This window comes from Quercus suber, unplaced genomic scaffold (assembly GCF_002906115.3).
Source record: "Quercus suber isolate HL8 unplaced genomic scaffold, Cork oak 2.0 scaffold_1021, whole genome shotgun sequence".
In the NCBI taxonomy this organism is placed as follows: Eukaryota; Viridiplantae; Streptophyta; class Magnoliopsida; order Fagales; family Fagaceae; genus Quercus; species Quercus suber.
The window spans coordinates 126288-141917 of NW_027070432.1; the positions used below are offsets into that span (position 1 = coordinate 126288).

A 15630-nucleotide genomic window follows, 5' to 3' on the forward strand; every position below is an offset into this window, starting at 1 on the left:
GAGGTAAAAACTAAAAAATTTGATTTGTTAGTCAAACTAGATAAGACTACAAGGTTAGTTGAGGCTCTTGTTATGGAGAATACCTCATTAGAAGAGAAGGTCAAGAATCTTGAGATTGAGCTTAGTCAAGCTAGAACTCAAATAGAGAAGATGTCTAGTGCAAAGCTTGATAAGGTATTGAGTTCTCAAAAGCCTAGTTCTAATAAGACTGACTTAGGATATGTTGTTTCCTCCATCCCCTCCTCTTCCACGGCTTCTGGATCAAAGATTGTCTTTGTGCTTCAATATGAGATAGGTGATAAAGGTATGAAATCTAAAACTGATTTGGCTATTTCTAAATCCTCTGTTAGACCTCATGTTTGTCACTATTGTGGTGTTTCTGGCCACATTCATCCTAATTGCTTTAAGTTGTATCCTCAAAAGCAATTGTCCAAACGGTCACAGATTTCCTCTCAAGGACCTATACCTTTGTTTGAAGAGTTATTAAAAGTTTTGAACTTTTTAACTCAATTTTAGGAGAATTCTAATTCTTCTATGTCTTTTAGTAGACATACTAGGACACGTGCCTTTTCATCTTCACGGCCAAAAACTTGTACTGTATGGGTGAGAAATGAGCTTAAGACTTAATTGTTTTTTCTGTTTGTCCTCTGCTTTAATTCTTTCTATCTAAAGTAGGACTCTTTTTGCTTGATTTCTTATCTGTTTTTGGAATCATGCTTTCATGCATTTGCACCTTTTTATCATGCCTTCATGCATATGCATCTTTTTTTTTGCTTTCATGTTGTTTGTTTGTTTTTGTTTGGTTGTTTATTTTTTATTTAATTTTTTTTTCAAAATAAAAATAAAAAGGAAAAATCAGAAAAATACAAAAACAGTGTGTGTTTTGTGTACATTGGTACTTGTATACCTTGGATGGCTATTGAAACAAAGTTTTCTAAACTTTTTATATTTTGTAACTTAGATGAGCATCTCTATGCGCAACTAAACAAGTGAACTTTGTGGCTCGTGTTTGTGATGAGTAAGATTAAATTATTTCTTGTATTTAACACTTGTATCACTCTTTTTGACGGGAAAGACTAGAAAATCTTAAGAGAAAGGCATAAATAACCATCTCACCACTGTTGTCCGCCAATCATGAAATGACATCTGTATGCTTCGGCATAGCAAAAGTGCAATGTCAATGACATTTGTGTGCTTCGGCATAGCAAAATTGGAATGTCAAATGCTTAACATAATTGGGTATTTCTTTTCTTTCTCTTATATGCCCATGCATGATTTGCTTAATATATATATATATATGCAAAGAAAAATCGAAAGTAAAAATAATAAAAATGCTTTATATATGATTGCAACTGTGTATTTTAGGAGATGTGAGAGTTATAGGATGTACCTCGAATGTGATAGTCCCCATCAAACAGTTATGATTATGTGTGAGTTAAGATAATTTTCTCATATCTCAAATCATCATAATATGTATACACTTATGTAATTTTACGATATTTTTCACACATAACATGCAATATTCTTTGCTATTTTTGATACATGTGCAGGTACAATATGATTTGGTCATCACAAGGTTTACATGTATTCATGTATGCTCACTAAATTATTTTGACTTGTTTTCGAAATATAAAATTGATAAGACTTGTTTAGTGTGTGTGTGTTTTGAATCTATAAGCATGACATTTTTTTTCTTGTTGAGAGATTTATTTTTCACATGTTTTGCATCTTTCTTTTATATGGTCATCCATAGCATCTTATTTTATTACATTCATTCATTTATATGGATTCCTTGTGTCCCATTGATCATCCTTGATTATCTTTATGTTTCTTGGGTGAAGCTTTCTAATTTTTTGTACCCTTTGTCAATCATGACAAAAAGGGAGAGAAATTGTGGAGACTTTGTAGTTTCTTTTTTAAATATTCTACATATTAGGGGGAGAAATACATGCCTTTGTAAAGGAGAGATGTGTTTCATCTTGTTAATGGGAGTGCTTATCTCCTTCTTCTTGTACATTGGTCTTGTGACCATGTTTACATACATTATGCTTATCTTTGATATATATATATATATATATGATGTATGTTTTCTTCACCTACCTCTACATGTGTTGTTTCTTTTCTATCTTCATATACATTTTTCTTATTACGTGTATGCAATCCACCATTTTTGTTTCACATAAAGATGCCTTGATGAGTTTTGTTTAAAGTGTTTCAGAAATACAGGTTGTCAAAGTCTATTTGCCATAAACTCTCATCTTACAAAAATTTTCAAAAGTTTGTGTTATGATAGATTTTATTGTATTCAACAAGTGAATATGAGTTGAGTTATTTATGACTTCTCTCATATGTTCATTTGTTTGTTGTGGTTTTGTCATAGATTGCTAAAGGGAGAGATTCTTAGGACATATGTGATTCACTTATTAGGAACATATGTCACTATTTTATGTAATTGGTTAATCCTTTGACAAAATGCATTTTACTTGTATTTGGATAGATCTAGGATGTGTTTAATACTTCAAGAAATTGTGATTCAAGTCTAGTATTGAAACTATGCAAATTTGTCCAAGAAACAAGTGAAAAATGGCTGATTTTTTAAAGTTCGATAGCTACTCGACACATCTCGACAACTAGGCTATCTATCGAGCTCTTCAGCTGTTTCTTATCACAATCTCGTTACCTCTCGGCAGTTGGTCGATCGATCGAGAAAGCTCATGTCCCCTTCTCGACATCTCTCGATCAATCAAGCTTTACAAAATTCAGATTTCCAGATCTGATTTTTGGCGCATGCTAACATGTATGTATAGGGTTTCTTTTCTCACAATCCTAGACATATATAATGCTTATTTTAGAGGCTGTCACATAAGAGAATACAAGTAGAACATATGCAAAATGTGACTGATGCCTTATTCTCTCTGAAAGAAATTATTACATCTTTGCGCCTTAGGGTTTTGTAACCAAGTACTTCTTGATCTTCATTATTGATGAAGTGAAGAACTTTGTAGCCAACATTCTTCTTCTTCAAGTTGGTGAGTGAGTCACGTACTGAGATTTGTACAAAGGAGTTAGTCACGTACTGGGATCCATGTATCAAAAAGGGTTGCGTTCATATATTGAAGAGTTCAAAGGTTCTGAAACTATATAAGGTTTCTGTTATAAGTTCATCTATGGGAATTGTAGAGATTAAGGACAAATGTTTTGTACTATATCTAGAACTTCTCTTTACTATAATGGATTGATTTTCGGAAAGGTTTCTCCTAGGTTTTTTACTATGAAACTAGTTTATTTCATTGGTTTTCCTGGGTCATCATATCTTGTCTTATTTACTTTTCCGCTGCATGATTTTGACATGATATTGATGTTTATTTGTTTTAACAAATTTTATTCATAATAAATCTAATTAACAATTTGGATTTAAAACTTGTTAATTCTATCAACCGAGGTCTAAATTTCCCAACAAGTGTCCATAATCTTTGGTTGAGAATCCTTTACAAATTATCTTCCAAGTAACTGATGATACTCCAACGCTGCCATGGTTTTAGGTTAATGTTGATGCAACTATGTTTGAAAAGTTGAAGGAAATTGGTGTTGGTGTGGTAATTTGGGATCATGAAGGTTTTGTGATTGCAGAGATGAGGCGTTGAGCTAGAAGATTTGTGTACCAATGGACTCTCTAGAGTCGAAGGTGAAGGCTATGGAAGAAGGGGTTCATTTTGCTTGGGATGTGAGAATTAGGGACATCATCGCTTGGAATGTTACAGGCTGATAGTATAAAATTCCCTAGTGGATTCAACTACTGCCCCTATGGCAATCTTCTCTATCATCTATGGAATTGTAGCTCAGGTATGTTGCTTCAAATTAATGTGTATTTTTCTCATACCAAGCAACACGGAAATAGTCTAGGGCATATCTTAATTAGTCCAGTACACTAAAAGCATTTCAAGTTATGAAACTTGGATAGAAGACTACCCATGTATGATTAAAGTAACTCTTGCCTATGTTAAAGGCATTTCGAGTTATGAAACTTGGATAGAAGACTACCCATATATGATTGAGGTAGCTCTTGCCCACGATGTAATTCATTTTGCTACTGCTTACTAAAATTTCAAACTTCTCATGAAAGGAAATAAAAAAAGATAATGATAATGATGATCTTTGTACCTTTGGCAAAGTGCGAGCTAATGTTTTTTTGTTGCAATTTAATCAGATAGTACATTAAACCATAACAGTCACATTTGTCATTCTAAATAATTTACCACAGCCATATAATCAAACCCTTTAATATGGGTATTAGACCAATAATATTTATCAATAACAACACTGAAACCTTAGCCCCAAAACAATGGGGTTGGCTATATATCTTATAATAGATTAATTAGGGAAAACAAATACTAAGCAATACCTAATACGAACACATTATTATCATACTACTAATTAGAGAACTAAAAGGTTGTCATTAACTAAGAACAAAAAGCCGACTCACAAACCTTTCATATGAGTCGATTGATTATTTCTACTTTATCCCCCTCCTTGTTACGGGCTCGACTGCTGGTAATATTTTGGTGAAGATGACAAAGCAAAGCCTTGCGGTTCGAAGATGGCGGAAAGTCCACAAGGTAACTGAAGTGATAAAATCATCATGGTAGTATAGTTTACTGTCAATGTAAAATGTCTTCCACCCATGTGTAAGAACATAAATCTTTGAGGACCAAAGCTTGAACATCATTGGGTATGTTTTACCATTCTCATCATACACAATAACAGGAATTCCTTCTTCTATGTTTTCATCTTCGTTCAAAAAATTCAAAAGATACTGTTCGACGTACGCCTTCTTAATAGAAAGCCTGGCTTGGTCGTCTCTCAAGTCAGTTTTAGTCAACTGCTTCTCATAAGGCATGGAGCAACACTCTTTAATGAGGCCCAAGAGGCTTGTGATTCGTGGGAAAAGCGGGGCTTTAGAGCTTTTCATAAAGAGGGCTAGTATTTCTTCGTGACCACGCATACTTGGAAGAAGAGCCTTTGGGATTGACTTGCTTATACCTTTTACATGTGGGTTCAGGTTCCGGTTCAGCCTCAGCCTCAGCCTCAGCCTAGTTCGATTCTCAAGCCTCTTTCTTTGCTGTTCAAGTAAAGCCATGGCAGTTTTCTTGTCCAACGTCTTTGTGTTGCTCATATCAAGAAGAATCAAAGCCGCTTCTTCTTCCTCGATACATTCCTCAGAGTATTCATCATCACCATTAACCTTTTCAATTTCACACAACCACTTTCTCTTCTCCATTACTGTTTGTCTCCTTCTGCCACAAGAAAGCAAGAAACCTTTTTTTTATTTTTTGGAGGCCAAGCCTTCTGGTTTTAAGTATAGAAAGAACTAAATACAAGTTTATTTCCTTGCGGCCAAAGAAACAGAAATATTGTGAGGTTATTTTCGAGGGGATTTGAGTTAGGGAATCCAAGCCGTTAATCTCTATTCAGACTGCCACGCCGACAGCATAGGTTTTTATTTATTTATTATTATCATTATTTTTTTTTAACAACTACGGACAATTGATGGACTAATAGTGACAAGAGAATGCTAGTCGGATAAAAAATAAGGATTGGGTGCTTAAAAACAAGGATTTGTTGATGGAAAAATTTTAGTTGGTAGGTAATAGCTACGGCTTTCATTTAAAAAAAAATTAAAATCATTAAATATCTTAAAATTTTAAATGTTAGATTGTATGTTCTATATGTTCTTAATATACATGTCAAATTCCACACTAATTAAATTTTATTTATTATTCAATTCGTAAACTTATTTCTTTATGCAAAATTTTAGATTACAAAAACTTAAAACTTAAATATTTGATTGATGACGTAGTTATTATATTGATTTTTCTAAAACTTTTACAACAAACATGGAGGATATAAAAAGAAAACATTATTCAATAGTAGATTTGTCACAATTCATTTCTAATAAAAATATATTAAGTTCTATTTTTAATCTATATATATATATATATATTAAGTGGAGTTGTAGCCATTAGCTACAAATTAGTTTGTAAGAAAACTTTGTCCTTCGTTGATTTTGATAATATTCCTTAGGCTTTTAATCTCTTTTCTAATACTAGGTAAAATTCATGTAGGAAAATTATAAGGTACCAAGGAGTAATTAAGCAATATGGTATTTCCTCTTTCTACATGAATAATGGATATATATAATTTTGCTACTCTCTTATTGTGTCACATTTTTCAACTATTTACAATCTTCTCTTTCTTATTTTTTACTCTTTGTCATTTTATTAATTTTTCAACTTATTGTTACACTTTCTACAATTTTCCTCCACCCTTTTACATTTTCATCTCTCTTTTACGTTTTCATCTCCCCTTTACTCTCCACTTTAATGTCATTCTTTTTCTATCATTTATCATCCTTTATTTTGTTTCTTTTTATTTTCATGCTCTTATTATAAATTTGTCATTCTCTCTTAATTCTATGCATATTTTTTCCACAACTTTAATGTCACTCTTTTTCTATCGTTTATCATCCTTTATTTTGTTTCTTTTTATTTTCATGCTCTTACTATAAATTTGTCATTCTCTCTTAATTCTATGCATATTTTTTCCACAAAAAATGTTCTCTCTCTCTCTCTCTCTCTCTGGTGATTATTTTTTTTCTTGCATCTCTACTTTAGGTCTATGAATTTTTCTAGTTCTTTAGAACTCAACTTTGGATTGATACAATTTAATCTTGTGTTTTTAAGTTGTTATATTTTTTCTTTTCTTTGATTGTTAGATATTATCTGATTGCATTATAAAGATTGTATATAAGTATACAGTGTCATTCTATTAGATAACATGTCCTGAATAATTTGGTGCTTATTACTATATTTTTACTTTTTAATTTTTTTTCTTCTCATCTTATTTTCTATGAATTTACTATTCTGTCTCACATTTTCTCATGAAAAAAGTGATTACTCTCTCTCTCTCTCTTCCTCTCTTGACTTCTTATTCTTTTTGCAACTCTACTTTAGGTTGATAAATCATTGTATTTTTTAATAACTTTATTTTGGGCTAATACATTTTGGTGTTAATTTTTTGAGTTTCCCCCATTACAAGTACCATTTCTCTCTCTTATAACTTTGGTTTGATTTTTGTTTAAGTTAATACTTAGTTATTTTGGAGGTGAGAATTTGAATTTATATAAAATAAAAAAAATAAAAAAAAATTCTCGGCTATGCATTTGAATGTGCCTATCAATTATTTGAGCATTATGAGTTTTGATTATCATGAAAACAGGGGTCAAGGATCAACCCTTAGATCAAAGGATCTAAACACTAGAGCTAACCTACTCTGATACCACTTGTACGTTTTTAGACCCTTTAAAACACAACCAGATTAACCTAGTTAATTAGCCAAGTGATTACTTAGTCAAATTATCAGATCTAGGTTAACACAAATATATCATATCATTGTAAAGTGGGGAAAATAAATAACACAACAATATGATGACCCAACAAAATCAAACCGGTAAAAAACCTAGGAAGGATTTAACCTAACTATCCTCAAGGTAAAACAGATCCACTATAAAAGAATTGAAGTTTACAAAATAGCGACTTAGACCACTAACATCCTATTGCTACCGTGAGTAGGAAACTTACTACCACGATCACGTGACAACTCCGAGTCCATGGACTACTTCTTTCTTGGATTCACAGCAAGTACAAGCACTCCCGCTTGTGTATCTTTAAGCTCTTAATGCAGCAACTGAATGATCATCAAGCTCTTGACATAAATCTTGATTCTTGATAACCCTAAGTATATGTAAAGGCAAAAACCTCTAAATCTCATAAGAGATTCACATACACAGCATAAACAACAACTGCAACAACAACATAAAAACGTGGTTAGGGTTTTTCCTTTTATACCTAGGGCAAAACATAAAACCCTACATGTCAAACGGGCTTGGGTTGAGTTAGAAAATTCTGCAGAAAAATAATCTGCACAAGCTTTGATCAGTCGAGTCTAATTTTCGATCAATTGAGCCAGGCTAATTTACACAATAAATCCTGCAGTACACTCGATTCTAACTTTACACATAAACACACTTTGACCAAGTCTAAAATAAGGCTAAACATTTTGATCTTGGTTTGCCAACATTACATAATAAAGTTCTAATACATTTAAACCTAAAGTCTTAGAACCCAACAAACTCCCCCTTTGGCAACCGTGACAAAACACAAACTAAACAAAGTGCTCAAAGTTTACAAAAAATAGCCCATTACAAAAACATTGCCCAACAAAACAAATTCAACCTAACTACTATCTATCAGTTGCAAGTGTAGAAAGCAGCACGACTGAATCAACTTGTATATTCTTGTAATACTTAACAAACACATAAACGCGTTTATGGAAAATACAAGTAAAACAAAATAAATTCTTGATTTCACATAACATAAACTACAAGATATATATCATGAGTAACCTCATATAAATCAATAATCAATGTAGAACAATGTGAAACAAGAAATAGAAATAAAAACATCATAGTATCTCCCCTTATCATAGTCAACTCAAATGAAACAAAATACATCATGAGCCAAAAACAAAATAAATACATGATGAAGTACCTAGATACAATCTAAAGCTCCACAGCTCAAAAACAATAAAAATCTCCCCCTATCAACAAAATCTCTTATCCATATGTACTCCCCCTTTTTGTGACGAATTGCCAAAGGGCAATCACTCATCATCAAAAGGAGGTGGCGGAGGTGACCATCTAAAACTTGCCAAATTTGTTCTCAAAGCCTAAAGCTCGGTAAGCACGTCCACCAACAGCTGACCGTGAGTCGCCTGTACAGTCATGATAGTGTCTAAATCATGACAAATGCTAGTAACATTCGAAGCAGAAGGTGGAGGAGTAGCAGTAGCGATCGAATTAACATAAGCATCTGCAACCAGATCACCTGAAAAAGGAGGAGGAGAAGGAGGTGCACCAAAAAAGGAAGAATCGACTCTAGGGAGTTTAAAGCTAGCTTGCATCTAAGCAGCCCTCTGCCGAAGAAAGGTGGCACCTATGGGAGCTATGATATGAACTGGCTCAAACGCCGAAAATTGCTCTAAACCTAATGTAACAAAATCCTATAAATGAAAATAGGAAAGAAAGGAGCATGAGTAGTAGAACTACTCCTATAAACCTCAATCAATGAACGAATGAAAAGATGAGGAAAGCTCATAGGAGCATCTGTGACAAGGGCATACAAAAATGCACATCTTTCTAAAGGAATAGTGTGTAGGTGAGAGATAGGCCAAATGGAATGGCAAGAAATCTAAAAAAGAGATAATAAATCTCGGTCAACTCGTGTGAGGTGAACCGAAGATCAGAACCCCACTGAATAGAAATACCAGTAATAAATGACATAATGTCATCTAGAGGAGGAGACTCATCGTAAGGATAAACAAGATGTTGGACCAGTGGCACCCCAAGAGCATCAACCACTACCGAAGGAGTATTGGAGTATTCTTCACCCTGTAGCCAAATCTTCACCTGAGTGTTGGAATCATAAGAGTGGACCGAAAGGTTCGAGTAGAACTCTCTGATCAAGGTAGTCGAAGGGGGATGTGAAATGTCCAACAAAGGAAGCCAACCCTTATGCTCAAAGTTTCTTCGAATCTCACCATCTAGCTCATCTAAAACGACCTTCCTCTCAGCCCATACATTCCTACAAATGTTCAACTTCTCATAAGTTTCCTTGTTTTTCTCACTAAGGAACCTTTCACTATCAAATGTGGGAGAAGAACAGGTAGAGGTCCTGTGAGCTCTATTCTTCCTAACCATGATGCTAAGGATCAAAAGGACGGACACAAAAGAGAAAATAAAAAAAATTAAAAATAAAAAACAGAAAAACAAAAAACAAAAACCAAGGGCAGACTGCAAGTTAGCACAAAAATATATAGAAAATAACAATTTATATGATGCATGAACAATATCAACACATGATGCATGCTCTAATGCAATGAGAATAAGTTCAATTTCACTTTAAAATCACAAAATTGGCTTAAGCATATAGTTTATATCAAAAACCCCAAAATTTGAAAACCCACTTTCACAAATCTCAAANTTTATAGTTTCAATCTTACTTATATGATTAAAGTTTTAGGCTTGAATGTTATATACAAAACAATTTATTTATAATTTCTTTATGTGTACGGATTTAAAATACTTTGGAGCAAACGTGTTTTTGAATTAGAATAAATATAATTTAAAAAAAAAAAAATTAACCAAAGAAAAAAAAAATTCAACTTTTTCAAAAACAACTACCAAACAAATTTTCTGAATTTTGTTTTTGAAAAATGTGTTTTTCAAAACAACTAACCAAACGTGTTTTTCATTTTGAAAACAGAAAAAAATTGTTTTTTTCTTTTTTCCTTGAAAACAAGAAAACAAAAATAGAAAACGAAAACAGTTACCAAACATGCCCTTAATTTTGGGAGATCTAGATTCAATAAAACTGTTTTTAAAAGGCATTTCATCTCATACTCATGCATTCTATTCATAAAATACTATGCTTTGAGGAGTTTCTGCTTAAAATTGTTCTGTTTTTCAAAAAAGTTTTTTCTAGATTTTCGATTAATCAAACTTTTTTCTCGACCGATCAAAAATGCGATTAAAATTTTGGTTTGAATTGACTGTTTCGATCGCTGCTGGATTGATCGAATGTAATTCATAGAGAATTTTTAAAAACTTTGAGTTTTCACGTGTTCTATCACTTTCAAACTTTTTCCAAAACACTTTCTCTCTCTATTCAATCGGTCAAGGATTCAAGCTCAATTTTTTGTTGTTTTCCCTCAAACTTTTTGCAAGGTTTTTGTCCTCATACACCGGCAAGAACCTTTTACCCTTCTTTTTCCATTTATTTTCATTGTTCATGCATTTTTCATGCATTCATGGGTGATTTTCAAACCTATGAAAAATAGGGGGTTTTTGTTGTTTTTGACAATTTCTTTCAAAATTGATCATTGGGTTTTTGTTGTGGGATGATATACAACTAATCTTTGTGAATTAATTTGATCAATTTGTTGAATTGAGAAAATTTTAATTTTCCAGGGCTTGAAACTACCCAAATTGGGGTTTTTGTTCAATTAACAATTAATTGATGAAATTGGCTTGTTTGATTGATTGATTGATTTGGTCATTATAATATGTTATCTAACTTGTGTAATAATCAATTGATCAATTTTTGAGATTTGTGAAAGTGGGTTTCAAATTTTGGGGTTTTTGATATAAACTATATGCTTAAGCCAATTTTGTGATTTTAAAGTGAAATTGAACTTATTCTCATTGCATTAGAGCATGCATCATGTGTTGATATTGTTCATGCATCATATAAATTGTTATTTTCTATATATTTTTGTGCTAACTTGCAGTCTGCCCTTGGTTTTTGTTTTTGTTTTTCTGTTTTTTATTTTTATTTTTTTTATTTTCTCTTTTGTGTCCGTCCTTTTGATCCTTAGCATCATGGTTAGGAAGAATAGAGCTCACAGGACCTCTACCTGTTCTTCTCCCACATTTGATAGTGAAAGGTTCCTTAGTGAGAAAAACAAGGAAACTTATGAGAAGTTGAACATTTGTAGGAATGTATGGGCTGAGAGGAAGGTCGTTTTAGATGAGCTAGATGGTGAGATTCGAAGAAACTTTGAGCATAAGGGTTGGCTTCCTTTGTTGGACATTTCACATCCCCCTTCGACTACCTTGATCAGAGAGTTCTACTCGAACCTTTCGGTCCACTCTTATGATTCCAACACTCAGGTGAAGATTTGGCTACAGGGTGAAGAATACTCCAATACTCCTTCGGTAGTGGTTGATGCTCTTGGGTGCCACTGGTCCAACATCTTGTTTATCCTTACGATGAGTCTCCTCCTCTAGATGACATTATGTCATTTATTACTGGTATTTCTATTCAGTGGGGTTCTGATCTTCGGTTCACCTCACACGAGTTGACCGAGATTTATTATCTCTTTTTTAGATTTCTTGCCATTCCATTTGGCCTATCTCTCACCTACACACTATTCCTTTAGAAAGATGTGCATTTTTGTATGCCCTTGTCACAGATGCTCCTATGAGCTTTCCTCATCTTTTCATTCGTTCATTGATTGAGGTTTATAGGAGTAGTTCTACTACTCATGCTCCTTTCTTTCCTATTTTCATTTATAGGATTTTGTTACATTAGGTTTAGAGCAATTTTCGGCGTTTGAGCCAGTTCATATCATAGCTCCCATAGGTGCCACCTTTCTTCGGCAGAGGGCTGCTTAGATGCAAGCTAGCTTTAAACTCCCTAGAGTCGATTCTTCCTTTTTGGTGCACCTCCTTCTCCTCCTCCTTTTTCAGGTGATCTGGCTGCAGATGCTTATGTTAATTCGATGCTACTGCTACTCCTCCACCTTCTGCTTCGAATGTTACTAGCATTTGTCATGATTTAGACACTATCATGACTGTACAGGCGCTCACGGTCAGCTGTTGGTGGACGTGCTTACCGAGCTTTAGGCTTTGAGAACAAATTTGGCGAGTTTTAGATGGTCACCTCCGCCACCTCCTTTTGATGATGAGTGATTGCCCTTTGGCAATTCGTCACAAAAAGGGGAGTACATATGGATAAGAGATTTTGTTGATAGGGGGAGATTTTTATTGTTTTTGAGCTGTGGAGCTTTAGATTGTATCTAGGTACTTCATCATGTATTTATTTTGTTTTTGGCTCATGATGTATTTTGTTTCATTTGAGTTGACTATGATAAGGGGAGATACTATGATGTTTTTATTTCTATTTCTTGTTTCACATTGTTCTACATTGATTATTGATTTATATGAGGTTACTCATGATATATATCTTGTAGTTTATGTTATGTGAAATCAAGAATTTATTTTGTTTTACTTGTATTTTCCATAAACGCGTTTATGTGTTTGTTAAGTATTACAAGAATATACAAGTTGATTCAGTCGTGCTGCTTTCTACACTTGCAACTGATAGATAGTAGTTAGGTTGAATTTGTTTTGTTGGGCAATGTTTTTGTAATGGGCTATTTTTTGTAAACTTTGAGCACTTTGTTTAGTTTGTGTTTTGTCACGGTTGCCAAAGGGGGAGTTTGTTGGGTTCTAAGACTTTAGGTTTAAATGTATTAGAACTTTATTATGTAATGTTGGCAAACCATGATCAAAATGTTTAGCCTTATTTTAGACTTGGTCAAAGTGTGTTTATGTGTAAAGTTAGAATCGAGTGTACTGCAGGATTTATTGTGTAAATTAGCCTGGCTCAATTGATCGAAAATTAGACTCGACTGATCAAAGCTTGTGCAGATTATTTTTCTGCAGAATTTTCTAACTCAACCCAAGCCCGTTTGACATGTAGGGTTTTATGTTTTGCCCGAGGTATAAAAGGAAAAACCCTAGCCACGTTTTTATGTTGTTGTTGCAGTTGTTGTTTATGCTGTGTATGTGAATCTCTTATGAGATTTAGAGGTTTTTGCCTTTACATATACTTAGGGTTATCAAGAATCAAGATTTATGTCAAGAGCTTGATGATCATTCAGTTGCTGCATTAAGAGCTTAAAGATACACAAGCGGGAGTGCTTGTACTTGCTGTGAATCCAAGAAAGAAGTAGTCCATGGACTCGGAGTTGTCACATGATCGTGGTAGTAAGTTTCCTACTTACGGCAGCAATAGGATGTTAGTGGTCTAAGTCGCTATTTTGTAAACTTCAATTCTTTCATAGTGGATCTGTTTTACCTTGAGGATAGTTAGGTTAAATCCTTCCTAGGTTTTTTACTGGTTTGATTTTGTTGGGTCATCATATTGTTGTGTTATTTATTTTCTCTTCAAACAAACACAGCTTCTAATTAATAGTGCATTTTGATCACCATGAAACCCAACCCACCCAAAATGCCATTCTCCTTATTATTAGCTAAATAGTTTACTTAATTAAGGGAATACATTCTTTGCTATATACTACAAACACAAAACATATGGTCAGGCTATGTTACTAGGTAGTCCGTCAGCACAAAGGCTTGTCCAACCATTATGGTTAGTCGGTTCACAACCGAAGCCAAGGTAAATTTTGCAGGATCATTTTGGGGGTCATCTTCAAATAGCTCTTTTTTTGGTTGCTTTTCTCATTTCCCTTTATTTTCAATTTTATTCTGGGGAGGGTGATAAATTGAAGTGCATATGGACGGAAAAGTATGATGGGAAGTGTCAAGTTTCATTGAACCTAAGAAAAAGTGAGAAGTGCGAATGGGATCATCCCTAATCTACTAGAATATGAATCATATTCACGTATATCGATTCCATACATGAAAAAATGAGTAGTCAATGAGTGAACATGACAATTTTGCACCCAATCTCCTTTGTATTTATGAGGCATGCATAATACATTTTTGATCTCCAAGAATAAGATGACAAATGGTTTTATGTGGCAGACTATCTAGAGCACTAATAAATCTTAATAGAACCTTTGCCACAGCATAGTTCACACAATATTCTCTTGCCAATCTACATCCTTAATAAAAGATGATAAGGATGGAAGCTCTACAGAAAAAATAGATTTAACTGGATATATAAACTTGACATAATACTTAATTTAGGTAGAACCATCAATCACAGGCTCACAGCAGTGTTGCGGTAATGTATTAAATTGAACATCATCATCAATATCTGAAATTTATTCGCTGTCCAATAAAAATTAAGTATAAAGGAAACGGAAGAAGAAATCTAGGAATGTAAGGACATACCAACACAGCCAAAGCAAACCCCAAACCCCAAAATCCTAAATCAAACACACATAGAAAATACCCATTCTGAATAAACCCACATTCAAGGCACAAACCCAGATTCAACAAAGAAAAAGGGAAAAGACCCATACATTTCAGTGATTGCACCGACCTACCAACACAGCCAAAGCAAACCCCAAACCCCAAAATCCTAAATCAAACACACACAGAAAATACCCATTCTGAATAAACCCACATTCAACGCACAAACCCAGATTCAACAAAGAAAAAAGGAAAAGACCCATACCTTTGAGTGATTGCACCGACCTGCTACATCATGCACACACAAAAAAAAAAACAAAAAGAAAGGAAAAGGAGAGTGAGATAATGAATAGAAAAGGGATACTAGAATCTAATGAAAAACAAGATGCAGGCATGAAGGACAATCCGGTGAAGAACAGTCACTTACCTTGGTTCTCTCAGTCAAGGTTTTCTCTTCTCTGAGCAAGATAGAGGCAGGGGAGGCGCAGAGGAAAAAATATAAAGGGTATCACCGTATCAGATAGCGCTAAAATATTGAGCGAAAAAAAAAAAAAAAAAAAAAAAAAAAAAGCGCGGGAAAAATATTTTGTCAGTCTTGTGGGTCGAACCAGTGCGCTGATTCATTAATTGGGACTGTTTCAGCGTGTTTTCTCCGTGTTTTCTTAAGTGAGGGAAAACTGAAAAATAAAAATAGCTCAAGACATGTTTTCAGTTTCCTTCACAATATAAAAATTGAAAATAGTTTTTTATTTTTGCCTAAAAACAGTTACCAAACAAGTTTTTTGCTTTAGGAAATAGAAAATTGTTTTTGAAAACAGAAAACTGAGGAAAAAAACAGTTACCAAACATAC

At 33.7% G+C, this 15630-nt stretch overlaps 1 protein-coding gene across 1 annotated transcript; it reads right to left on the reverse strand.

Annotated features, from left to right (window-relative positions):
* Positions 1-4513: 4513 nt before the first annotated feature.
* Positions 4514-5278, reverse strand: LOC111995739 (putative B3 domain-containing protein At4g03170). The gene has a single exon (XM_024027670.1). It carries the CDS (start codon positions 5276-5278, stop codon positions 4514-4516), a length of 765 nt encoding a protein of 254 aa, XP_023883438.1.
* Positions 5279-15630: the final 10352 nt, after the last annotated feature.